Consider the following 26,286-nt stretch of genomic DNA (forward strand, 5'->3'; position numbering starts at 1 on the left):
GTGCCAGAGAGCAAGTCAGTTTCAAGGAGGGAGAACAGGTACAGCTAGATCAAGGATGGAGGCGGTGGTTCTGGGCGTGGGAGAGATGGAGCTGTAGGGTGACTGGAAGGGCCTGGCGGAGGCTGGAGGTAGGTACGAAGGCCTGGTGGGCCAGGACCGGAGGGGCTGTGTGAGGGGCAGAGGGGAGTCCCTGGGCCTACCCAGTTTCCCCGCGCCTCACCGTGGCCCCTTCCTTTCCCCGCAGGCGTGCCTTCGCGGGATCCATGCCTTGAGGCCGGGGAGCGCCCCGCCGCCAGCATGCCGTGGGACGCGCGGCGGCCTGGGGGTGGCGCGGACGGCGGGCCCGAGGGTTCGGGCGCGGCGCGCTCGCGAGCGCAGAAGCAGTGCCGCAAGTCGTCGTTCGCCTTCTACCAGGCAGTGCGCGACCTGCTACCCGTGTGGCTGCTGGAGGATATGCGCGCCAGCGAGGCCTTCCACTGGGACGAGCGCGGGCGCGCCGCCGCCTACTCGCCCTCTGAGGCGCTGCTCTACGCGCTCGTGCACGACCACCAAGCGTACGCGCATTACCTGCTGGCCACGTTCCCGCGGCGCGCGCTCGCACCGCCGAGCGCCGGCTTCCGCTGCTGCGCGGCTCCCGGGCCGCACGTGGCGCTGGCAGTGCGCTACAACCGCGTGGGCATTCTGCGCCGCATCCTGCGCACCTTGCGCGACTTCCCGGCCGAGGAGCGGGCGCGCGTGCTGGACCGGCGTGGCTGCAGCCGCGTGGAGGGCGGTGGCACGTCGCTGCACGTGGCCTGTGAGCTGGCGCGCCCCGAGTGCCTCTTCCTGCTGCTGGGTCACGGCGCCTCGCCCGGTTTGCGCGACGGCGGCGGCCTCACGCCTCTCGAGCTGCTGCTGCGCCAGCTGGGCCGCGACGCCGGGGCCACTCCCTCCGCCGCCGGAGCCCCCGCCTCAGCTCCAGGAGAGCCGCGCCAGCGCCGCCTGCTGCTGCTGGACCTCCTGGCGCTGTACACCCCCGTGGGTGCCGCCGGCTCGGCCCGCCAGGAGCTGCTGGGCGACCGGCCGCGCTGGCAGCGGCTGTTGGGTGAGGACAAGTTCCAGTGGCTGGCGGGCCTGGCGCCGCCCTCGCTCTTCGCGCGCGCCATGCAGGTGCTGGTCACCGCCATCTCTCCAGGCCGCTTCCCTGAGGCCCTGGACGAGCTGCCGCTGCCCCCATTCCTGCAGCCGTTGGACCTCACTGGCAAAGGCTAGGCCCGGAGCACCCTAGGCGCTGGATTTTGGGACAAAACTATCTCAGAGCGTTGTACCGGCACTTTATATATATCGATCTCTGTACAGCACAATCTCTGCCTCATCTGTTGCATGTACTGGGGGCTGGGCTTGGTCAGGTGAGTTCCAGGTGGCAGGTTTTGTGGGTGTAGCTGGGCTCGGACCTTCAGCTCGTTGTCCAGCCCCGGAAAGGAGTGAGGACCAACCTCCCACCTTGATCTAGAGCCTCGGACAGGTGTGTGTCCCAGAGTGGGTGACAGCTGAGTGCAGCAGGAGCTGGGTAGGTGCAGGGGTGGGGACTGGCATGTCCAAGCAGCAGGACAGCGTATAAAAAGGGCTGGAAGCCAAGAGAACGAGCTCTACAGCGTAGGGTTCTCACAGGAGGTCCTGTGCGGTCAGCCTTTTGCACCCTGTGGACTCTGGGCCAGGGAGGGCACGCAGGGCTGGCAGGCCCGCGGTGGCTGGTGTTGAGACATGAACAAGTTGTACCTTGTATCCTCCACCCCCCTCTGATCACCAGTTCCTCCTTGGATATCACTCCCCCTGACAGCCCACCCAGGCCTGGATTTGTCCCTGTCGCCCCCTTTTGCTCTTCCCCCATGACTAATGGGCACCAGGTCTTGCTGCTCTTGCTTCTCACCTCGCGGTGGCAGCAGGCCCCTGGCCCCAGCTGCATGCCGGTCAGTGGGGTTAGATGTGCCTTCCTCCAGGCCTCCTCTGTCCAAGCCCGAAGTGGGCTGGGTGGGCTCCCTGGGTGGCCCCCAGTGGGTGCCAGGTGGTGCCCAGGGTTATTGAGGGGTAGTTGTATCACTAGAGGGACAGGCTTCTTACCCCAGCCTGGAGAGCTGTTTTCTTCAGGAAGGTTCTGGAGATGGAGACTTGTTCGTGAATTCACCACGACTCCAGGCTGAGAGGCTGGGTCTATGCCCTCAGAGCCGAGAGACCAGGGAGGATGGCCAGGCTGCCCTGCCTGGGAATTCTGCTGGGCCGTGAAATTCAACCCGCACCAACGTGGGCAGGAGGGCCACAGTGTCTTGCCAGGAGCAGAGGGCTGAAGATCTGCCGGAGGAAGAGCCACTATCCTGGCGGGGGGCACCTGCTGCCCACCCTGCCCCCAGCGTGCCTGGGTGGAGCACACCTGGGTGTGGAGGAGTCCAGGGTGCTGGGCCACACAAGAGAGCGGGGGGAGAGGCCTGGACAGTAGGAAGATCTTGCCCGGGGTCCTGGATCCGCCACTCTGGGGATGGCCTTGGACAAACTTCTGCCTTGGCCCTCAGTCTCCCCATCAAGGTTTTTCCATTCAGGAGGTTTTGGGCCATCTTCAGCCACCCTACCAGCCCTGAAAAGGATGTGACTCCTGTTTCTGGGAAGTGTGTGGTGTGTTAAGTGGGCACACAGCCCTGGTTGTGGGGAGGGAAGGATGGAGAGAGAGCACAGTGACAGAGCCCAGACTGCAGGCTGGAGTGAGGGCTCTACTTCCCCGCTGCTGTGTGTCCAGCCTCTGAACCTTGGCACTTGGGGCAATGGATATTAACATCTTTTCAAGCCCAATTCTTGGGGCATCAGGGCCTCCGGTCCTTTGGGAGGTGGCAGGTCCTCAGATCGGAGATGCCATGGGAGGGGGGAGGTACCTCTCCTTTGGAGGGTATGGAAGTGGAGACGGGAGTGGCCTGGCACAGCTGCCGTGGTTCTTAGGGGCTGGGTCTGGGGAGCCCATGGGGCCCTGATGCCCCAACAGCTTCTGCCTAGAAAGCCTGGGCTCCTCGCTGGGGGTCTAGACGTGCAGACTTCATGTCTCCCCAGCTCCAGCTCTGTTCTCTACAGGTCATCCTCCACAATGCCACAGGCCCAGGGCTAGCCCCTTCCATGTCCGCCCTAGATCTACAGCTGCCCCTTTGATGACAGCGCCATTGAGTCCCCTGGGCTGGGGGGTCATGCAGGGGTGAGGCAGCTGCCTGCCCCCGGTACTCACTGCCTGGCCCAGGCCGGACACAGGCTGGTGGGCACTGAGAGTGGGCCCCATGAAACCCATTGTCAGGTGACCAGGATGAGGCACCCAGGCTGGTCGTGGAGTGCAGGGCGGGGCCTGCCGGAAGAATTATGGGCACCGCAGCAGGAGGGCAGCCTGGGCCATTAGCTCCTGATGTCATTGATTTGGGTGAGGGGACAGGGAAGTCAGAGGAAGTTGGCCAGTCGCTCTCACGCTCTCACGCAGTCTTATGGCAGCAGAGTGGTGCCCGATTCCTGGTACAGCTGCTCCCACTGAATCTCCAGGGATCTGTGGTTCAGGAACCTTCCCCTGCAATCCCCTCCCAGACCCCTGCACTGGTGGGAGGAGAGGACCTAGAGCAAAGGTGCTGGGCAGATAAGCAGCCGAGGGTGGCCCTGGGTTTGGCTTATCAGTCTTCTGGGCCCTCCTGTCCCAGGAAGGGCAGCGAGGACCATGGTGTTGCCCCTGTCATCGTTATCGTCCTGGCCATGAGCTTGCAGGACTGGGAGGGCCAGAGTCAGCCAGGGAGACGGCAGCACAGCGTTTGCCTGTTGGCAGGTGGCCTTGGTGGCTTCCCAAAGGCAATCGCTCCACACAGAACAAAACTCACTTTTTGGGGGGCAAAGCACCTTGGTTCATTTGTTTAGTTCGTTAATTCCACCAGTCTGTTTCTAAGGGAAACACGGCTGCAGCCAGTCCTGCCCCACCCACCCACCCACCAGCTGCCCAGTGTTCCCAAGGGCCCCGAATCCCAACCCTATTCAGGCGTCAGCATCTCCACACACCAAATGCCTGTTAGGGAGGATAGTGAAGGCTGAGCCCTCCTGGGCTCGTCAAAAGCCAGCAGTGAGAGACCACCCCCATCTCCCTGAGGTGACCTTGTAGGGCAGTCCGTGCTGTCTGGCTGGCCTGGGCGAGGTGGGCAGGGACCAAGGCCTTCTGGCGCCTGGGCCTCGCTGGGCTTGCTCTGCGTGCTGACTTCATCCCGATAGTACCTTGGTTTTCCTACCGTGACTTCCTCTTCTGTCGACTTCTTCACCAACTTTAAAATTCCGTATTGAGAGCAGTTTCCTAAGTTACCTCAAATCCTATTCAGAAGAAGGATCTTCCTGGAAGTTGGGAGGGCGGAAAACAAGTTTAGTCACAGAAGACTACTCCACGTTTGAGCTTCTGTTTCAAGGGAAGTGAGTAACTGGTGGAGGAGCCCTGCCCCTCTACAGTGTGTGGTTTTGCCCTGATACTTTTCAGATTGAGGGTTACTTACACGTAATAAAATGCACAGACTTAAGTGTATACTTTGATGAGTTCTGATGAATGTCTACATGTGTGTAATTACCACTGCAATCAAGATGGAGGGAAAGGCTGGGTGCAGTGGCTCACATCTGTAATCCCAGCACTTTGGGAGGCCAAGGCGGGGGGATCACGAGGTCAGGAGTTCGAGACCAGCCTGACCAACATGATGAAACCCCGTCTCTACTAAAAGTACAAAAATTAGCCAGGTGTGGTGGCAGGCACCTGTACTCCCAACTACTCAGGAGGTTGAGGCAGAATTGCTTGAACCCAGGAGGCGGAGGTTGCAGTGAGCCAAGATTGTGCCATTGCACTCCAGCCTGGGCGACAGAGCAAGACTCCATCTCAAAAAAAAAAAAAAAAAAAAAGATGGAAAGAGATTTCTACTGGTGATTCTTAAAAGTAATTTATTTATTTTTTTGAGATGTCTCGCTCTGTCGTCCAGACTGGAGTGCAATGGTGTGGTCTCAGCTCACTGCAACTTCCGCCTCCCAGGTTCAAGCGACTCTCCTGCCTCAGCCTCTGGAGTAGCTGGGATTACAGGCGCTCACCACCACGCCCAGCTAATTTTTGTATTTTTAGTAGAGACTGGGTTTCAGCATGTTGGCCATGCAGGTCTCAAACTTCGGACCTTGTGATCCGCCCGCCTCAGCCTCCCAAAGTGCTGGGGTTACAAGCGTGAGCCACTGCGCCTGGCTCTTAAAAGTAATTTCTTTCTGCTTATAAAATTCACGCTCACTGTAGAACACTGGGGATTGAGTAAAGAGGTCCGGCCACGATGTGGCAGGGCCCTGCCAGGGAAACACTATCTCAAGCGCCCCACTGCCCCATGTGGTCCCTGGAGGCAGGGCCCCTAAGCGCTCACGTACAAGTAAAGGCGCCGACTGACTGCGTCATCTGCACGCATACAAGCACTGCTAGCATTCTGGCATATGTTTCTTCCAGGTTTTTTCTATGCAGATATATATTACATTTTTTCTGTGCATATTTATATATATATGAAACCAGATCAGATACACAATTTAGTATTTTTTTAACCTTACTGTAGTATAAGCATTTCCCTCATTGTACTTTGTAAATATGATTTTTAAGAAGTCATTGGTGTCTACTTTGTGATATTTGACTCAACCAGCCTTGATAACAAAGAGTAGTCAGAGACAACTGAATTTTTAAAATGTAAATCTGATTTATTTTTGGAATAAATAATACATTTACATGGCTGGAAATTCAAAGGATACAAAAAGGTATATACTCCAGGCAACCACTGTGACCAGCTGCTCATCACAAGTAGAGAACTTGTTTCTTTTCGCCCCTCTTGCTCCTCCCTGGAGTTACGAAAAATTTCAAACCTGCCAAACGTTTGAAGTTTACAACAAATACCCTCCAGCGTTTGTGTTGTCTCCCTCCCCCTTCTCTCCCTTTCTCCCTCTGATTTCCTACAGAACCACGTTTTCATGACCATGCCCGGGAACTTCACGCTGGCACGGTGAGGTCCTGCGCGTCCGCTTCCTGCACACACGTGCTTCTTAACAGCTGCAGGCTATTTCATGAGAGGAATTTGCTCACGTTAACATGGCTGTTCCCAATGCCAGGCTGTTTTAAGTGTTTCCTAATTATAAACAGGCTGTGCTGTTTTCCTTGACTTAGGACTTGTTCTTGAGGACAGAAGTGGAGGTGGCGAGATGCAAAGCCTACGTACGGGCCGGCTTCCCCAGTAGGGCGGCGCCAATGGGAGGCTCCCAAGCTGCTCCCATCTCACCTCTGCTTCCGGGGTGCTGGGGGTTCGGACCAGTGTTCCTTCTGCTTTCGTGAAGGGCCCTTACACTCGACTCGAAGTGCTCCTCCTATTGGTTTTTAATAAATATATTTATGGAAAGCTTCATGAATTTGCGAGTCATCCTTGCGCAGGGGCCATGCTAATCTCTGTATCGTTACAATTTTTGTATACGTGCTGCCGAAGGGCACACTCCTCTTATTGTTGTATAAGTTTTTAAGGTAACTATTCAACATCAATTCCCATTTGTTGCAATTATTTCCCTTCTTTGAGGTTTTTAATTTGCAGCATTTTTACCTTTATTTCCTTCTATTTATTTTTGAGAAACACGGTCTTGCTCGGTCGCCGAGGCTGGAGTGCAGTGGTGTGATCATAGTTCATTGCAGCCTCAAACTCCTGGGCTCAAGTAGTCCTCCTGCCTTGGCCTCCCAAGTAGCTGGGACTACAACTGCACATCACTGTGCCCAGCAGCATTTCTATATATTGGAGAAATCAAATCTATGTACTTATTTTCCTCTGTGGCTTGTCCCATCACTTTTGAGTTTAGAAAGCCTTTGCCATCCAGAAATCAGACAGTTTTCCCACTGGTTTTAGATTCTTTAATCCATTTAATATTATTTTGCCCAGAGAATGAAGCAGTGGCCACATTAGTTGTGACACCCCCCTGCCCCACTCCTGCCGCTCCTTAAACGCATCTGAGATGCCCTCTCCATTCTGCTCCCTCCCTGTGGGCCTCGCTAGGCTGCTGCCTGGCCCTCCGAGGGTCTGGGCTATGCCATTCGATAGAGTGGCCTGTGCTGGGGCTCTACCTGTCATCACTTAGCAGTTCTCACCCGTTTCTTCTTCCCAGGAGTGACAGGGGACAGTGAGGAGGCATCAAACAGCACAGGTCTGCAGTTCTACAGAGCTGGCTTCCAGTCCCAGTGCTGTGTGACCTTGAGCAAGTTACCTAACCTCTCTGAGTCTCAAGGGGCTAATGAGACTTCACCTTGCAGGGCTCTGGTGAGAAGCACATTGGGCACAGTCATGGGCATTTGTGGGCACTAACATTATTCCTCCCTGCCTGCCCCAACAAAACAATCCCAGTGGGGATTTGAACTGAAGTCAAGCTACACCTATAAATTCCTTTGGAAAGAGTGAGGTCTTTCCGGAATGCGTGTAGTCCTCCATCCAGCAATGTGGAACATATCTTCCTTTATTCAGGTTTCCTTTTATGTCTTCTGGAAAGCTTTGCCACTCTTCACACGGCCTGAGGTTTCTTGCTGAGGTCATTTCCTGGTACATGGTGTGTCCTGCTGCTGTTCTGGGCGTCATCTTTTGCATGTGCTAGTTTCCAGCAGGGCACTTCTGCGATATGGTTTCGTTTGCTGGCTGGAGATGTAGAACCAGCGGCTCGAACCCCTCCAACGCCTGCTCACACACAGCTCCGTGAGGAGGCAGCCCTGGACCTCACCCCGCAGCCTCCTCCTCAGAGGCTACCATGGGGTGCAGCCAGCTCTGGAGTGGCCATTCCCCCGTAACAGCCACTTGGGCAAACCGGTGTGTATTTCAACACCAGCCAGGCCGGGACAGGTCTGCTGACGCACTCTCCCTGCGGTGGGGCTGGGCTGGCAGGCTCTCCCTTGCACTGCCCTCGTGAGTGTCGGCTGAGGGCACTTCTCACAGCTCAGGCACCACACTCGGCCAGGTTTGGAAAAAGTCTAGTTTATTGCACTGACTCAAAGCACAACTAAAAATTAAAACCAGAAAGAAAACTGTACAAAGCACGAAGCTACAAGTTTAAAAGCATCACCTAGACGCGGGTTTAATTGCACTACAGTCCCGTGGGTGAGGAGAGCTTTGCCATCCGTGAGGCGCCAGGCAAGGCACAACAGACACAGAGAGGTGCAGCCCGGCCTGGGGCTGCCTCTGCTGCCACCAACTTTTACAAAAGGTTCTAGAAAAGGGAAGTGTGAAGTCAGATCTGGGATTTCGGCATCTTGACCTCATTTGGACATGGAAAACCTTCACCTATGTGGCTGGCTGGGTCCTGTCAGAGAACATATTTTATCACCCTCCACCTGTGGCCTGGGGGCTCCCTGACACCGAGGACTGGGCCTGGGCCAGAGGCAGGCTAAAAAAAGCAGCCAGCCTGGTGTCCTGTCCTGAAGCTGCCTCCGGGAGGGGGCGGGATGTGTGGCAGGGCGGCCTAGCCCTCACGCACAGATGCCAGTGGGCGGGGTGGGCACTGCCCATTGTCTGAAGGGGCCACGGCAGCCGTCCATAGAGGCACTGGTTTCAACCTGTCGAGTGTCAACTCATACCCTGCAGAAGGCATGGGCTGCCACTCGGAGCCAGCCCGCAGGTCCGGTGACCGCCCTGCCAGTCAAGTCTGTGCGGGGTTGCCTGCCCCTCTGAGGCTGCAGGCGAGGACAGTGCAGGCTCAGGACAAACCCGGGAAGGAACAAAGGCCTTCCACTGTTTTCGGAAAATACATATCTCTTCTAAATTTGTAAGATTTGATTTGAAATGAGGTATTTTATGCAGGTTTTTAATACAACAAAAAAGGCAATAATTAGTAGACTCATCCTCTGAGGATGCATCTGGTTTTAGGATGTCCACCAGCAGCATTAGTTACATACCATTCCAAAGACATTTCTGAGTGAGCAGCCCTTGCTCAGCTCCCCCACGCCCCATGCACCCTCCTGTGCCGTCCCTGCCTGGGACACACGTGCACACATCCAGGTTCCATTTGCACCCATCAGGCTTTACTGTTTCAGCTGAAGTGTGCTCTCCAGGAGGTGGGCAGCCTGCGCCATGTGTGGGCAGTGAGGTGAGGTGAGGTGTGGTGTGGTGCGGTGTGGTGTGGTGAGGTGCGGTGTGGTGTGATGAGGTGTGGTGTGGTAAGGTGTGGGGTGGGGTGGGGTGGGGGTGTGGAGAGGTACGGTGCAGTGTGGTGCAGTGCGGTGTGGTGTGTGCTGTGGTGTGGTGAGGTGTGTGCTGTGGTGTGGTGAGGTGTGGTGAGGTATGGTGCAGTGCAGTGTGGTATGTTGTGTGGTGAGGTGCGGTATGGCGTGTTGTGTGGTGTGGTGTGTTGTGTGGTGCGGTGTGGCGTGTTGTGTGGTGTGGTGTGGTGTGTTGTGTGGTGAGGTGTGGTGTGGTGTTGTGTGGTGTGGTGTGCATGTGCATGGTTCTCTCCTGGCATGGCCAGCGCTCTCAAGCCCGGCCTTGGCTTCCTGGCCAGAGCGTCTGGCGTGGAATGTGCTCTGCAGCTTTGTCTCTGGGGGGCCACCCCCCTGTGATGGGACAAAGCCATCACCGAGCACATCCTGCGCTGCAGAGAGCTGACCTTTGGCTCCATCTGGCCCTGGGGCTACTAATGTGGAAAGAGCCCCTGGGCCAAACCAGCTGCCCGGCTACCCTAGGTTCTGGGAGGCCTCCGGAGACCACTCCCACCAGCAAAAGCTGGAGCTATCTGTGGATGAGACCAGATGGCAGCACGCGGGTAATCGGAGTGCATGCAGCTGGGCGGTCACCACTGTCCTGAGCTCGGAGGCGCCACTGCTGCAGCAATCACGCCAGCCACGGGTGGAGGCTGTGGGTTCTGGAACGAGACAGAAACCGACATAGATGAAAGTAAGTGTGCGGGTCCAACCTGGCCAGAGGTGTCTGGACAAGTGTTGAGGCAGCACGTCCACCAGGGAGTGACTCCGAAGCCACTGTGCCCACCACAGACGCCGGGCCCCTCCGCGTGACTCTGCCAGGGCTCCTTCAGATGACCTCCCACTCGTCCTCCAGGTCCTCGGGGTGGGGCATGGCGGCCTGGCTGCACTTCTGGGTGCCGTGTGAGTGGCTGAACGTCTTTGTCAGCCGCTGGAGGAGGTAGCCGGGCGGGCCCACAGCCCACAGCTCATCTGACGCAGTCACTGCAGGGACAAGAGCCAATCACATACTTGTCAATCATACAGCCTGCAGGGTGGGCACAGATGGAGCTGGGAGCTTGGGTGCAGGTCTGGGCTTGCCACATTCTAGGTGGGGGACACTGGACAAACCACCATCTCCATGTGAACCTCGTACCCTCAGCTGTAAGTGGATGTCAACAGCACCTTGTCCTTGCCCAGGAGACTCTGGCAGAGCCCAGGTGTCCAGCCCCTTCCCTCCCTGGGACACACTCCTGCTTTGCCCTTAGTTCTTGCTTTGCGAGAGTGGAGCCCAGCGGGGTCGGCTTCTTTGAGAGCCCCCCAACATGGTCCACAGGAGCCCTGGGAACCCCAAGGGGCCTTGAGCCCACTGGCCCCTGGCACCTGCCTGTGAAACATGACACACTGCCGGGAATTTTCTTCCAGTAGTCTCCGGCAGGGTTCTTGTCTGTGACGCCGTACCGCCGGGCGAGATCTCCGTTTGGACAGCGGGCCCACACGGTCCTGGTGCTCAGCGCCAGCTGGCAGGCCTGCAACCCTGTGGGCAGACAGGGTCCCTCCTGAGCCCCTGCCGTGGACGGGATGGGCCGTTGCTTCCCGAGCCCACTCTTGTGACGCTGCACACCTCCACCAGGGTCCCTGCGGGGACGGAGTGCCCATGATGGGCTGGGCTTGGGGCAGGAGCTGAGGGAAAGGACGCCCAGTTGGCAGGGCCAGCAAAGCCACCGAAAGCCAGAAGTCAAAGGACAGAAGGGCCTGGGCAGTGTGCAAACTGCCCTCCCATAAAAGCACCAGCAGGACGGCCTGGGTTCCCCTAACAAGGAACATGACGGGAGGCTTGTCCCCTGGCCCAGGAAGCAGCGGCAACAGCACAGCCCCAGCACAAAGGCTACGGTGTGGTGGGGACCAGGCTGCCTCACAGACAGCAGCCTGGAGGGAGCGCCCAGCAGCCCCCAGTGATGGTAACCCCGGCTGGCCGGCACCACAGGCCCTGTCTGCGGGCTCCTACCTGGCACGTGCTCCCAGGCGGTCCCCACAGGCATCTCCTCGGTGATCCCGGTCCGCACATGCACGTTCCACCTGCTGTCAAGCACCCACAGCATCTGGTCGTTGGGGCTGGAATGGACGCTGACCAAGCTGACCCCGGCGGGCTGGAAGTGGGAAGGGACTTTCAGGGAAGGCAGGAGTTGGGTGACAAAAGGAAGGACAGGAGACTTCTGGAACTGGGGACATGTTAGTGGCAGCATGCAGCAGCCAGTGTGGGCCCCACAGGAGGCAGAGAGGCCACGTCCTGCCCCTGGTGCCAGTCTCACAGGGGAGATGGTCACTTGTCTCCAGAATGTCAGGTGGGCCAGACTGAGGGACAGCCCAGCAGATACCAGCATGGACTCCAGCAGGAGACCAAGAAGGGCAGGGATGGCCCAGGTGAGCAGAGAGTGGAGGAATGAGAGGAGAGGTGCGGCGGACCTGGCTGTGAAGGACCGTGGTGGGCACTGTGAGGAACAAAAACGCCAGCCCGGGAGCCCCCGCCACTGGGTTTTGTTGTAGCCACTGGGTTTCGCCAAGTTGCCCAGGCTGGTCTTTTGTGCGTCGTGTAGGGTTTTTTGAGACGGAGTCTCGCTCTGTCGCCCAGGCTGGAGTGCAGTGGCACAGTCTCGGCTCACTGCAAGCTCCGCCTCCTGGGTTCATGCCATTCTCCTGCCTCAGCCTCTCCGAGTAGCTGGGACTACAGGCGCCTGCCACCGCGCCCGGCTAATTTTTTGTATTTTTAGTAGAGACGTGGTTTCACCATGGTCTCGATCTCCTGACCTCGTGATCCGCCCGCCTCGGCCTCCCAAAGTGCTGGGATTACAGGCGTGAGCCACCGCACCCGGCCAGCCCAGGCTGGTCTTGAACTCCTGGGTTCAAGTGAGCCATTCACCTTGGCCTCCCAAAGTGCTGAGATTACAGGCGTGAGCCACCGTGCCTGGCCAAAGTTCTCTCTTGTGTGAGCTCACTCAGGGTGCAATTGGAGTGACTGCAGGTCTCAGCCTGCCAGTGGGGTGAATGAGCTAGCTTTTTTTTTTTCTTTTTTTTTTTTGAGACAGAGTTTCACTCTTGTTGCCCAGGCTGGAGTGCAATGGTGCGATCTCGGCTCACCGCAACCTCCACCTCCCAGGTTCAAGCAATTCTCCTGCCTCAGCCTCCCGAGTAGCTGAGATTACAGGCATGCACCACCATGCCAGGCTAATTTTGTATTTTTAGTAGAGACGGGGTTTCTCCATGTTGAGGCTGCTCTTGAACTCCTGACCTGAGGTGATCCACCCACCTCGGCCTCCCAAAGTGCTGGGATTACTGGTTCACCCGGCCGAGCTAGTTTTTTTTTTTTGAGTCTCACTCTGTCTGGAGTGCAGTGGCGTGATCTTGGCTCACTGCAACCTCTGCCTCCTGGTTTCAAGGGATTCTCCTGCCTCAGCCTCCCAAGTAGCTGGGATTACGGGTGCCCACCTCCGAGCCCAGCTAATTTTTGTATTTTTAGTAGAGACGGGGTTTCACCATGTTGGCCAGGCTGATCTAGAACTCCTGACCTCAAGTGATCTGCCCAGCTCGGCCTCCCAAGGTGCTGGGATTACAGGCGTGAGCCACCGCGCCCAGCCGCGAGTGAGCTATTTTAAGAGACACAGAGAGAACAGAGTCCTAGAGTCCTGGCGAGGGGCTCCCTTCGCTGCTCCCTCAGCCCTTTGGTCTCTCACTCCACACATTCGCCCAGGTTACAGGCACAGGCTCTGGAAGCCGTCGTGAGTGGGCTGGATGGGGCTCTCAGGTAGCACCAGAGCAGGCAGTTGGACGTAAACACCAGGCTAGGTTCAGATATGGGAGGCACCACCAGGAAATAAAATGAGCAACTGGCAGTGGGTGGTCAGGCGAGGAGATGGCATTAGAGTTGATGCCCAGAGGACACAGGGCCGCTGAGGGGAGAGAGGGAAGGGTTGGATGGCAGAGGCCAGAAGGCTGAGCACCACCCTGGACAGCGGTCCCAGCTTAAAGCAGAGCGACACTGGAAGCCCGAGCCACTTTCCACGCAGAACCCCAGATGCACCGGTGAGATCCAAGGGATCCAAGGGAGCCGCGCCTGTGCTGCAGGGTCACCACAGCCCCTGCCCCGTCACAGCAGGGAGGCTGGGGTGGGGTGGCCAGCAAGGCTGTGGGATGGCCAGCGAGGCTGTGGGATGCAGTCCAGGAGGGCAGGGGTGCCAGGGCCGAGTCCCCAGGGACCACCTGGAGCGCACTCAGGCAGGTCCCCACCGCTGGCTGTGCTAGGATCAGATGTTTGGGATTTATATTCACCACCTTCCCTTGGAGCTTAGCTGAACTTGTTTGGCTATGGAACCCCCTTTCTATACATCACATCCATTTTCATTCCATGGACCTGGGGTTCAGAAGCACAGACTTGGGGAAGCGCTGCTCTAGGCTAAGCCCCCATTCCAGGGGATGCAGGGGCTCCAGGGAAGGGAGGGGAGAGGCCTGTGATCACTCTGCAAAGCAGGGCTGGGTGGGGAGGCCAGGAGGCTGGGGAAGAAGCCTGCCAGCTGAAGCCACCAGGCTGTGTGGAGGAGAGGCTCCCGCCAGGCTCCTGCCTTCCCCACTCAGAAGGCCGCGTGGAGGAGACAGAAAAGTGGCCCAGGCCTTGCCATTCAGCCCACTGGCCAGGGCCCTGCTGTGGTGAAGCAGAGCCGGGACTCCCCCACACACTGCCCGCAGTCCTGGCCCAGAGCTGAGACGCGCTGTGGTTTGAAGCCGCTAGCTTTTGAATAGTAAGTCAAGGACAACGGGAATGATGGAGAGAGGAGGAGATGACTGCTTCAGGGGAAGGGCAAGAACAGCAAGGACCAAAGTGGAGTCTCTGAGGGGTCTCCAGATAGAGAAAGATGGGTGCTGGAAGCAGCACGGTGGCAGGCGGAGAAGTGCTCGTGAGCAGGCAGAGGATGGCTACCCCGCACCCCTTTCCTCTTCTCTCCATCACCTCGCAATGTCTCTGGAACATAAAACTTCCCTGTCTCCCTTGGCTCTCTTGCCTCCGGGCTCTGCCCCCTGACGTGAGCCTCCGCCCGTTAACAGCCTTTACTAGAAGCCGCTAGAACAGAATATGGTGGGAAGAGCAGGCGGCACCCAGCCTCACCCTGGCCTTGCCAGTCATCCCTTCTGGACACACACGCCCCCTCACACGTTGCTCACCTGGCAGGCTGCTGCCCACCCTTCACAACCCCACTCACGCTGCCTGCCAGGCCTCTGGGAAGGGCCGCTGTGCTGCCTGGGAGCTCCCTGCAGGAGGAGGCCACGTCTGCCCAGCTCCAGCCCAGCCTGACGCTGAGGAGGTGCACGGAGGACGGACGCTGGCCGCCTGCTTCCTTCGGAAACATCCTGCATCCCCAGCCCCTCACCTGCTTTCATCCAATAAAAAGAAACTCTATTTTGTATTACTGGAGGAAAACATACATTTGAAAACTACACAAATCCTAAGTGCACAGCATGACGGAGCTTCCCAATTTGAGCGCACCTGTGTGATCAGTGGCCGGCCCAAGAAGCAGAAGGTGAGCCCCGGCCCCGGCTGCTGCCACACTCCTTGACACCAGGGCCCGGGCTGTCTGGGTCTGACTTTACACGACGGAAGCTCATGGCATAGCGGCTTCTCTCTGAAAGGAGGACTGGCACTCCCTGGCAGGGCCCTCACTCTAGGTGGGAGGCCGGCCTGCAGACAGCCCAGGAGGGCTTCAGGAAGGCGTAGGGATGGAGGCCAGGTCTCAGAGGGTGGGAGAGCACAGTCTGATGAAAAGCACATGGGGACACCAGTAAATGCTCTTTAAAAGAGGAAGAGCAAGTCATTCTGGACACATCTTTCCAGGTTTATCATCTTGCCTCATGCCTTTAACCAGTATTTCCCAGACTGGGTTCCATGGTACGCCATACCACCCCTACCACTGGCAGGGCTCATGTGGCCCAAGGCCTCGCACCAGCTGTCTCCTGGACACCTCTAATTGGAGGCATGTGATCATTTGTTCGACGAATGCGCACCCACACATGCTGGGTTTTGGGGAAACCTCAACTGCAAACAAAACACTTGTTTCTGCCCACCCAGAGCTGCCATCCTACTGGGAGGGTGGGGCACAACCCGGACAAACCAATGCCATACTGGGTAACAGAGAGAAGGGCCAGAGGGACACCCTGACTCTGCCCGGAGTGGAGGGGCAGTGATCCTGCCAACACCTAGGGAAGGTACCCAGCAGCCCCAGCAAGTGCAGAACTGAGGGTAGCTCAGGGTTGCAGCAAGGAGGCTGGGAGGCTGCAGCCCAGTGGTGAGGCCAGAGTGGCTGCCAGGGCTGATGGCAGGCTTCAGGCTGAGGGAAGAAGTGTGATTTCATTCTGAGTGACGTGGGAAGCTGCCAGAAGGCTGTGAAAAGAGGAAAGGGCTGGGCACGGTGTCTCACACCTGTAATGCCAGCACTTTGGAAGACCAAGGAGGGAGGACTGCTTGAGCCAAGGAGTTTGAGATGAGCCTGGGCAGCAGCAAGACCTTGTCTCTACCAAAATTTAAAAAATTATCTGGGCATGGTGGCATGTGCCTATAGTCCTAGCTACTTAGGAATCTGAGGCAGGAGGATTACTTGAGCCCAGGATTTTGAGGCTGCAGTAAGCCATATTCGCGCCATTGCACTCTAGCTTGGGCAACAGCGCAAGACCCTCTGTAATAATAAACAAAATAAAAGTAAAAAAAGAGGAGAGATGTGGGCCGAGCACGGTGGCTCACACCTGTAATCCCAGCACTTTGGGAGGCCCAGGCGGGCGGATCACCTGAGGTCAGGAGTTCGAGACTAGCCTGACCAATATGATGAAACCCCATCTCTACTAAAAATACAAAATTAATCGGGCGTGGTGGCATGCGCCTGTAATTCCAGCAACTCGGGAGGCTGAGACAGGAGAATCGCTTGAACCTGGGAGGCAGAGGTTGCAGAGAGCTGAGATCGTGCCATTGCACTCCAGATCTGTCTCAAAAAGAACAAGAACAGAGATGTGAATAGACATGTCATAAGAGGGGTTGTGGTGCGGTAAGTGGCCGATGAACAAGTGTAGGACCCATCAAAGTGGCCCTGGGGTGTCTGCTCTGCTTGAGTCTGGACCTTTTCAGAACAGACACCAGGCCGGGGCGGCGCGTAGCACCCCGGGTGGTCACGGCAATCATGATCCCGAGCCACAGATGTTGGGTGACTCGGGAATGCTCTACTAAAACACACCGAGGTTTCAATAGACAAAAAAACCAATGCTTGAAAAGTTGGCAAACTCGGGGGTTGCTTTGCTGACTGCTCTCTGGGTTGGTAACAGCGAGGCTTGGTCCTAGCCCTGCCTGGCAGTCCTGCCTGCCGGGGCTCTGGGCACACCCTGGGTGTCATGACATTGATGCCTGCGAGGGGCTTCGAGACCAGCAGGGCTGGGCATCAGTGAGGGATGATTTTCTATTAGGTCAGAAACAATGATAATCACTGGACCTCAAAGCAAATGACTTCATCATCTTCCTCTGGAGAAAACCGATTTCTTATGGTCTCAGAGTGGTTCCAGTGGGACCCTGTGCCAGCACAGGATCTTGGGAGCAGGGGATTCCACTGTTTGCTCACAGTGAGCAAGGATGGTGCCGTGTGGGGTTAACACACAGACCTGCTGCGTGGCTTTCATCACAGTGACCTGATTCACTGGCGGCCTCAACACACCTTCACTGTATTTATTTTATAAACTCACTGTATTTTTTTTTTTGTAACTGTCACCTGGATTTGCTTGTTTTTGCTTTATTTTTAGTGGAGGCACTGATGTAAGTGCCTCCACTAAAGTTAGTATAGATTCTTCTTGAGCCTTTCTTTGGAGGCAAAAGAACTCCCGGCTGAACCTGGCACTGCTGGTTTGTTAGCTGTGCTGAGTGCGAGAGCGGCTAGCTGTCCTCTGGTTTGTACCAGAAGTCTGGGGCCAAATAAACCCTCATTTAAACAGACAAAACCCAGACACACTCAGGGGCTGTCAGAGAGAGCACGTTATGACTCAGGGCCACACACTGTAGGATTCCTTTTTTTTCTTTTTGACACAGAGTTTTGCTCTTGTCGCCCAGGCTGGAGTGCAATGGCGCGATGCTGGCTCACTGCAACCTCTGCCTCTCAGGTTCAAGTGGTTCTCCTGCCTCAGCCTCCCGAGTAGCTGGGATTATAGGTGCCTGCCACCATGCCCAGCTAATTTTTGTATTTTTAGTAGAGACAGGGTTCACCATCTTGGCCAGGCTGGTCTTGAACTCCTGACCTTGTGATCCACCCACCTCGGCCTCCCAAAGTACTGGGATAGAGACAGGGTTTCACCATCTTGGCCAGGCTGGTTTTGAACTTCTGACCTTGTGATCCACCCGCCTTGGCCTCCCAAAGTACTGGGATTACAGGTGTGAGCCACCGCACCCAGCCAGGATTCCATTTCTATGAAACATCCAGAAGAGGAAAATCCCAGGTAGAAATCAGGTGAGCAGCTGCCAGAGGCTGGGAGACAGGAGGAGGGAGGAGGAACGGGGAGTGGCTTCGCATTGGTAGGGGCTTTCTTGAGGGATAAGGATGTTCTGGAACTAGGCTGGCGCGGTGGCTCATGCCTGTAATCCCAGCACTTTGGGAGGCCTAGGCGGGTGGATCACTTGAGGTTAGGAGTTTGAGACCAGCCTGGCCAACACGGTGAAACTCCATCTCTACTAAAAATACAAAATTAGCCGGGCATGCTGGCGCATGCCTGTAGTCCTAGCGTCTCGGGAGGCTGAGGCAGGAGAATCACTTGAATCTGGGAGGCGGAGGTTGCAGTGAGCCCAGATTGTGCCACTGCACTCCAGCCTGGGCAACAAGGGCAAAACTCCATCTCAAAAAAGAAAAAAAAAAAAGAATGTTCTGGAACTATATAGTGACAATGGTTGCACAACACTGCAAATGTACTGCCACTAACGGTAAATCTCATGTGTATTTTATCACAATTTAGAAAAAAAGAAAAAGTAGACAAGGCTTGGTTGTGACAGTGTACTATAGTTTTGCAGTTACCATTGCGGTGAACTGGGTAAAGGGTACTCAGGATTTCTTATAAATACAAGTGCAGTGACTGTTATCTTAATAAAAATTTCAATTAGGCCGGGTGCGGTGGCTCATGCCTGGAATGCTAGCACTTCGGGAGGCTGAGGCAGGTGGACCACCTGAGGTCGGGAGTTCGAGACCAGCCTGACCAATATGGAGAAACCCCGTCTCTACTAAAAAAAGTACAAAATTAGCCAGACGTGGTGGCGGGCGCCTGTAATCCCAGCTACTCAGGAGGCTGAGGCAGAAGAATCGCTTGAACCCAGGAGGCAGAGGTTGCGGTGAGTTGAGATTGCGCCATTGCACTCCAGCCTGGGCAACAAGAGTGAAACTCTGTATCAAAAAAAACAAAAAAAATTCAATTAAAAAAAAAAAAAAGTAGGCCGGGCACAGTGGCTTACACCAATAATCCCAGCTCTGTTGAGAGGCTGAGGCAGAAGAATTGCCTGAGCCCAGGAGCTTGAGACCTAATCTCTACTAAAAAAAACAAAAAAAAGTAGTAAGTGATCTAAAATTTTGGCTTATTCATATTAAAAACTTCCTAAAAATGCAAAAGAGGCTGAGAGGCTGGGCGTGGTGGCTCACGCCTGTAATCCCAGCCCTTTGGGAGGCTGAGGCAGGCATATTACCTGAGATCGGGAGTTCAAGATGAGCCTGACCAATATGGAGAAGCCTCGTCTCTACTAAAAAAAATACAAAATTAGCCAGGCGTGGTGGCTCATGCCTGTAATCCCAGCTACTCAGGAGGCTGAGGCAGGAGAATCACTTGAACCCGGATGGCAGAGGTTGTGGTGAGCCGAGATCGCACCACTGCACTCCAGCCTGGGCAACGAGTGAAACTCCGTATCAAAAAAAACAAACAGGCCGGGCGCAGTGGCTCACACCTGCAATCCCAGCACTTTGGGAGGCTGAGGTGGGCGGATCACGAGGTCGGGAGATTGAGACCATCCTGGCTAACACGGTGAAACCCCATCTCTACTAAAAATACAAAAAATTAGCCGGGTGCTGTGGTGGGTCCCTATAGTCCCAGCTACTCGGAGAGGCTGAGGCAGGAGAATGGTGTGAACCTGGGAGGCGGAGCTTGCAGTGAGCCCAGATCGCGCCACTGCACTCCAGCCTGGGGGACAGAGCGAGACTCCATCTCAAAAAAAAAACCACAAAACAAAAAACAAACAAACAAACAAACAAAAAATTAAAAAAAAAAAGTAGGCCGGGCACAGTGGTTTACACCTGTAATCCCAGCACTATAGGAGGCTGAGGCAGGAGAATTGCCTAAGCCCAGGAGCTTGAGACCTAATCTCTACTAAAAAAACAAAAAAAAGTAGTAGGTGGTCTAAAATTTTGGCTTGTTCATATTCAAAACTTCATAAAAATGCAAAAGATGCTGGGCGTGGTGGCTCACACCTGTAATCCCAGCACTTTGGGAGGCCCAAGGCAGGCAGATCACGAGGTCAGAAGTTCAAGACCAGCCTGGCCAATATGGTGAAACCCCATCTTTACTAAAAAAATAGAAAAATTAGCCAGGCATGGTGGCACACGCCTTTAGTCCCAGCTACTTGGGAGGCTGAGGCAGGAGAATGGCGTGAACCTGGGAGGCAGAGCTTGCAGTGAGTGGAGATTGCACCACTGTACTCCAGCCTGGGCGACAGAGCGAAACTCTGTCTCCAAAAAAAAAAAAAAAAAAAGAAAGAAAGAAATGAAGGATGCAATTTGTAAGATGGAATAAATAAGAAATTTGAGAGTTAAAATGCTTTGGAAATGCTAAAAAAAATACACAAAGTTTGGTGAGCTGAAAGAGAGGAGATAGGGAGGGAGGGAGGAAGTATGTGTGTGTATGCACAGCAGGCAAACGATGTGTGCTTGTTTTTTTGTTTTTAAGTTCAAAATCCAGCTCCTGCAAGAAGGTTTGCTTTTTGTTTTCGGGACAGGGTCTTGCTGTGTTGCCCAAGCTAGAGTGCAGCGGTGCGATCACAGGTCACTGCAGCCTCGACCTCTTGGGGCTCAAGCGATCCTCCCGCCTTATCTTCCTGAATAGCTGGGACTATAGGTGCATGCTACCACACCTGGCTAATTAAGCTTTTTTTTTTTTTTTTTTAGAGATGGGGTCTCACTATGTTGCCCAGGCTGGTCTCAAACTCCTGGGCTTAAGTGATGCTCCTGCCTCAGCCTCCCAAAATTCTGGGATTACAGGTGGGAGCCACCACACCTGGCCTAAGTGTCCTTTAAAGATGGTTTGCAGGGTGGTGATGGGGAGGGAGCCACACTTCCTTTCTGGGAGTGCCCAAATTATTTAATTATAACTCTTGGATACTTACTGGTCAAAGGGGCTGCTCAGGGCTGTCAAGTTTCCCTTAAACAATACCTCATGCAGGAAAAAACAAGCTGCTATCCTATGTTCTCAAAAGGCAGCAGCTCCAGGATCATTCCTGATTATTATGAACACCTAAGGCTGTGTTTTCTTTCTTTTCTTTTTTTCTTTTTTTTTTTCGATAGTGGATTACAGGGCCCGCCACCCGCCACTAATTTTTTGTTTTTTAGTAACGAGGTTTCACCGTTTAGCCAGGATGGTCCCCACCTGCCTCGGCCTCCCAAAGTGCTGGGATTACCGGCGTGAGCCACCGCGCCCGGCTTTTCTTTTTTTTTTTTTAACCCCTGAGACGGAGTCTTTCTCTGTCACCCAGGCTGGAGCGCAGTGACGTGATCTCAGCTCACTGTAACCTCTGCCTCCCGGGTTCATGCCATTCTCCTGCCTCAGCCTCCTGAGTAGCTGAGATTAAAGACACATGCCACCACGCCCGGCTAATTTTTGTATTCTTAGTAGAGATGGGGTTTCACCATGTGGGCCAGGCTGGTCATGAACTCTTGACCTCGTGATCCGCCCACTTCGGCTTCCTAAAGTTCTGGGATTACAGGCGTGAGCCACCACACCTGGCCAAGGCTGTGTTTTCTTTACTCCAAGCCGCCAACATTACAGGATAAACCATTACTCCTTTCCACTGTCGAGAGACTCTCTTGACAGAATGTACTGAGACCTGACTGGACACAAAATTCAAGTTAAGAAGCAAAGTTTTCATGGACGACTTCAATACAGGGTGCTGATGCTGTGGGGGCCCCCTGCTCAGGGCCCCGAGTAGCTGTTCTCAGGTGCAGGGATTCCTTTCAGTGGTCAGGTGCACTGAGAGCACTGCCTCATTGAGTCAATGTGACCTACACACATGACACGTTGTTTCCTGGGATCAAGGCAACCTTGTTTTTGAGTCACTATTCAGTACTTGTGAATTCTGACTCCAATGTGCTCATCCCGTCTACTCCCCAAGAAGAACTCCGTGTGACCACCACCCCGAGATTAGCATAAGCCCCTGCACTCCTAGGAGAAGCGAGTTGGTTACCTGCAGACACTGGGAAGACTGCAGCCAGCACCTCCGCTGCCTCACGCTCAGGACACACACCGGCACCTTTGCTAGAGGAACCGTGTACAACCCAGAAGTCGTCCCAGCCCCACTCACCCAGTGATTTTCACTCCAGTCCACTTTCTGTTTTTACCAGACTGCAAGTTCCATGAGGGCAGAACTGTGCTTGCCTCATCCAGTGCCGCACCTGGAGCCTGGTGCACAGTAGGTCTTTTATATCTATTCATTCAGGGGCTAGGCTGCTCCAGGGATCTAGCCCCATGCCTGACCCCCCTATGTGGGGCTGCCAGAATCATCTGCACCAGGCACTGCACCTCCACATCCCCTCTTTCTAGGCTGGGTGGGCTCGGAAGGAAAACATGGTGCTTTCCATTCTCACCACCCTTGGAGCGCCAAGGGCTGTGGGTTTTCTTTCTTTCTTTTTTTTTTTTTTTTTGAGATAGAGTCTCGCTGTCGCCCAGGCTGGAGTGCAGTGGCAGGATCTCGGCTCACTGCAGGCTCTGCCCCCCGGGGTTCACACCATTCTCCTGCCTCAGCCTCCCGAGTAGCTGGGACTACAGGCGCCCGCCACCTCGCCTGGCTAATTTTTTGTATTTTTAGTAGAGACGGGGTTTCACCGTGTTAGCCAGGATGGTCTCGATCTCCTGACCTCGTGATCCGCCTGCCTCAGCCTCCCAAAGTGCTGGGATTACAGGCATGAGCCACCATGCCCGGCCATGCTGTGGGTTTTCAAAGTCACCGCTCACGAAATGTAAATGGCTGGGCCTGGTGGCTGACGCCTGTAATCCCAACACTTTGGGAGGCCAAGGCGGGTGGGCCACCTGAGGTCAGGAGTTCGAGACCAGCTTGGCCAACATGATGAAACCCCATCTCTACTAAAAATACAAAAATTAGCCAGGCGTGGTGGCAGGCGCCTGTAGTCCCAGCTACTCAGGAGGCTGAAGCAGGAGAATTGCTTGAACCCAGGAGGCGGAGGTTGTAGTGAGCTGAGATCGCACCATTGCACTCCAGCCTAGGTGACAGAGCAAGGCTCCGTCTCAAAAAAAATAAAAAGAGGCCAGGTGCGGTGGCTCACGCCTGTAGTCCCAGCACTTTGGGAGGCTGAGGCGGGCGGATCACGAGGTCAGGAGATCGAGACCATCCTGGCTAACACAGTGAAACCCCGTCTCTACTAAAAATACAAAAAATTAGGCCAAGTGCGGTGGCTCATGCTTGTAATCCCAGCACTCTGGGAGGCTGAGGTGGGCGGATCATGAGGTCAGGAGATTGAGACCATGGTGAAACCCCGTCTCTACTAAAAATACAAAAAAAATTTAGCCAGGCATGGTGGCGGGCGCCTGTAGTCCCAGCTACTCAGAGAGGCTGAGGCAGGAGAATGGCATGAACCCGGGAGGCGGAGCTTGCAGTGAGCCGAGATTGCGCCACTGCACTCCAGCCTGGGCAACAGAGCGAGACTCCGTCTCAAAAAAAAAGCATACAAAAAATTAGCCAGGCATGGTGGCGGGCACCTGTAGTCCCAGCTACTCGGGAGGCTGAGGCAGGAGAATGGTGTGAACCCGGGAGGCGGAACTTGCAGTGAGCCGAGATTGCGCCACTGCACTCCAGCCTGGGGGACAGAGCGAGACTCCGTCTCAAAAAATAAAATAAAATAAAATAAAAGAGAAAGAAAAAGAAAACACAAGTGTCTGGGGCTCAGACCAGAGTTCTTCAAACTTCTTGTAGCTGAGCTTTTATCATAGCTTTTATCAACACACGTGTGTGCACGCACACACACACTCACACGTGTTCCTCAGTCAGAATGTGAGTAAACTCAGGCTGAAAAACAAAAACATGCTGAAGATTTCACAGCCAAAGGAAACATGTATCTAGAAAGACCATTTTGGAATGGACTTATCAGAACTTGGAAGAAATTCAGCAGGAATGTTTCAGGAATACCAGGGTGGACTGAGGGTCTTTGAAGCGGCAGCAGAAATCCCCCAGGAAAGACGCCTCTGGAAATAATCCTAACCCAAACAAGCCGCGGTTATCCAAGCGGCCATTTGTGCTTTCCACGCTGCCTTTTCTTTTCCCTCCAAGTCTCTCTCCCTCCCTGTTTTAACCTTGAATCCCCGTAAACGCTGACACATGCTGAGCTTTATTTTCCCTTAAGGATTCATGGTGCTGCTGTGTGTCCATCTGTCCATCCGTGCAGCCTCAGAGGCCGCTGGGGCATGTGGGTTGGTTAAGCCATTTGTCACATGGCCCTGTGGGAGCTGTAATTTCTGACTTCTGTTTGGTCTTTCTAGTTCTTTTTTCCCTGTAGCAGACCCTCTTCCTGCTTCTGGTCTACTCTTTCCAATTTCAGATGGGCTTAAAAACTCGATACCCATGTTAATAGGTCTAGAATTAAATTAAAGGTAAATTCTCAGGACCAGGGCTGACACGCTGGGAGGACCTCCTCTTCGTGGTCTGTGTCCTTAGCTGGAGGAGCCGGGGGCCATGATCTCTGAGGCTCCTCCAGACTTTGACCCTGGTATGAGGTGGGTGTGGCTGCCTGGGGCCTGCTGTGCTGAGCTCTCTCTCTGTCCTCACCGGCCAGTGAGGACAGCCCTGGTCCTGAGAATTTACCTTTAATTTAATTCTAGACCTATTAACATGGGTATCGAGTTTTTAAGCCCATCTGAAATTGGAAAGAGTAGACCAGAAGCAGGAAGAGGGTCTGCTACAGGGAAAAAAGAACTAGAAAGACCACTGCTGTCCTCACTGGCTGAAGACCAGCAGTTTTCCAGCAGCGCCTGTGGGGCCCCGGCCTTGCAGAGGTGCCTCAGGGCCCCTGTGGAAGGGGCAGTTTCATGGGACCAGTTTTGCTGTTACTTGTTGAACACATCTGGCTTATGTACAAGATTTTATTTAAGGCTGGACAGCTGGGAGTGTTTTTGTATTTTGTACACACACCTATAGTCCCAGGTACTCAAGAGGATGAGCTAAGAGGATCACTTGAGCCCAGGCGGTCGAGGTTACAGTGAGCTGAGATTGTGTCACTGCACTCCAGCCTGGGTGACAGAACAAGAGCCTAACTCAAAAACATTTTTTTTAATTTGAAGAATGGGTCCCACTGCTACAAAACATTTGGAAACTTCTGGCCCAGCAGAGCAGGGCTCCAGACGCTGGGCTCTGGACAGAAAAAGGCTCCACTGCTGCTCTCTTCTGGCCTGTCAGAGGCCTCTCCCTCTCCCTGGTGGGTCCTTCTGCACTGGCTCCAGTTACTGCTGGGCGTCTGCATCTGGTCTGAGGTGTGACCTCAGAATCCAGCAAGAAGCTGCATCTGCTAATTGTAGGGGGTGTGCTAAAGAAAACGCTCAGAAGCAGGTTTCCTGGGTGGCTGTCACATTCTCTCCTTCCTGAGCAGGGGCTGGTGGAGCCAACTGGCCACTCTTCCTGTCTACCCTCCAGACCTTGTCACTGATACCAGCCCAATGACTGCGCCATGGCTAGCACCAGGACTCAAACATTGCTGTGAGACAAGAAGAGCAGAAGCTGGACCCAGTGGCACACACCCTGGTCTCTGATAGCTCATTGCCGGCTCTACAGACAGGCTCTGGGAAGCACCTTCTGGATGAGTGCAGCCCAGAGGGAGCTGATGATCTCTGGGCTCTGCTCCTCTAGGGTCATGGCAAGCATCACGAGGGGCTCCCCTTCCTGCCGCTCATGGTTTTACTGGGGGCACATGCAGGGCAGGCTGGGACAAGCTTCCCTGGGTCGTTGTTTAAACTACTGAGTCATAAGTTGTTAAAGCACGATGAGGGGACTGCTGCAGGACCCAGGGCACCCCGTTAGAACCCTGTGGTCTACTTCTAGGTATCATGGCCTTCCAGAATGAGAGAAAAGACTTAGAGTTCAGTATGGTGAAGAGGGGTAATAGTTCCTAGAAGCAAGTTTTGAAGAAGAGAGCTCAAAAATAATAGAAGTTTAAATGGAGGTATAGGAAAAAAAGGCAACATGGAAAAAAGTAAAGGAAGTGGCAGAAAACAATTTAGTTTCCCTCAAAGGAAGCTGGTTCCATCCCACACCATTAGACAGCAGTTTGGGGAAGTTTCACACCTTCATTTGCAGGCAGCATAGTTGTGTTGATGGAACAACTTACGGTGTAACAGGCAGCCCCACCAGCACCTAAATACCACTCAAAGATGTTCAGAGGGTTAGAGGAAAATAGTGGCTATACTCTGAAGACTGTGATACCAGAACTGTGGAGGTGAAGGGGATGAGCTGCACCATGGTGCTCAGCACTGGGTATGTGCAAGAGTCACCTGCAGGGCTCTGAAGAAGCCAGAAGCTTCTGGGCAGTGATAATAATGAGCACACCATCACTCTTTCACTCCCTTCTCAAGCACCACTACCATGAGAGGGAATGGCTTAAACAAAGAAAAAGGGGGCGGGCGTGGTGGCTCGCGCCTGTAATCCCAGCACTTTGGGAGGCCGAGGCAGACCGGATCACCTGAGGCCAGGAGTTCGAGACCAGCCTGACTAACATGGCGAAACCCTGTCTCTACCAAAAATACAAAAA

General features: G+C 54.7%; 2 protein-coding genes and 1 non-coding gene across 3 annotated transcripts in view; 1 reads left to right on the plus strand and 2 right to left on the minus strand.

Annotated features, from left to right (window-relative positions):
* Window positions 1-225: 225 nt before the first annotated feature.
* Window positions 226-1,343, plus strand: ANKRD9 (ankyrin repeat domain 9). Its single transcript, XM_058429449.1, has one exon. It carries the CDS (start codon window positions 298-300, stop codon window positions 1,249-1,251), a length of 954 nt encoding a protein of 317 aa, XP_058285432.1. The 5' UTR covers window positions 226-297; the 3' UTR covers window positions 1,252-1,343.
* A 5,069-nt stretch (window positions 1,344-6,412) lies between these two features.
* Window positions 6,413-6,514, minus strand: LOC116456526 (U6 spliceosomal RNA). The gene has a single exon (XR_004244736.1). It is a non-coding gene; the product is annotated as a U6 spliceosomal RNA (small nuclear RNA).
* A 2,722-nt stretch (window positions 6,515-9,236) lies between these two features.
* Window positions 9,237-26,286, minus strand: part of TECPR2 (tectonin beta-propeller repeat containing 2) — a 90,999-nt gene continuing 73,949 nt past the window's right edge. Inside the window, exons 15-17 of the mRNA XM_058429876.1 lie at window positions 11,232-11,373; window positions 10,611-10,760; window positions 9,237-10,228 (exon numbers count right to left, since the gene is read on the minus strand). Coding sequence (XP_058285859.1) covers window positions 10,074-10,228; window positions 10,611-10,760; window positions 11,232-11,373 — 447 coding nt within the window. The 3' untranslated portion in view covers window positions 9,237-10,073. The remainder of the gene's footprint in view (window positions 10,229-10,610; window positions 10,761-11,231; window positions 11,374-26,286) is intronic.

The sequence above is a fragment of the Hylobates moloch genome, unplaced genomic scaffold (assembly GCF_009828535.3).
Source record: "Hylobates moloch isolate HMO894 unplaced genomic scaffold, HMol_V3 SCAFFOLD_16, whole genome shotgun sequence".
NCBI classification, from domain to species: Eukaryota; Metazoa; Chordata; class Mammalia; order Primates; family Hylobatidae; genus Hylobates; species Hylobates moloch.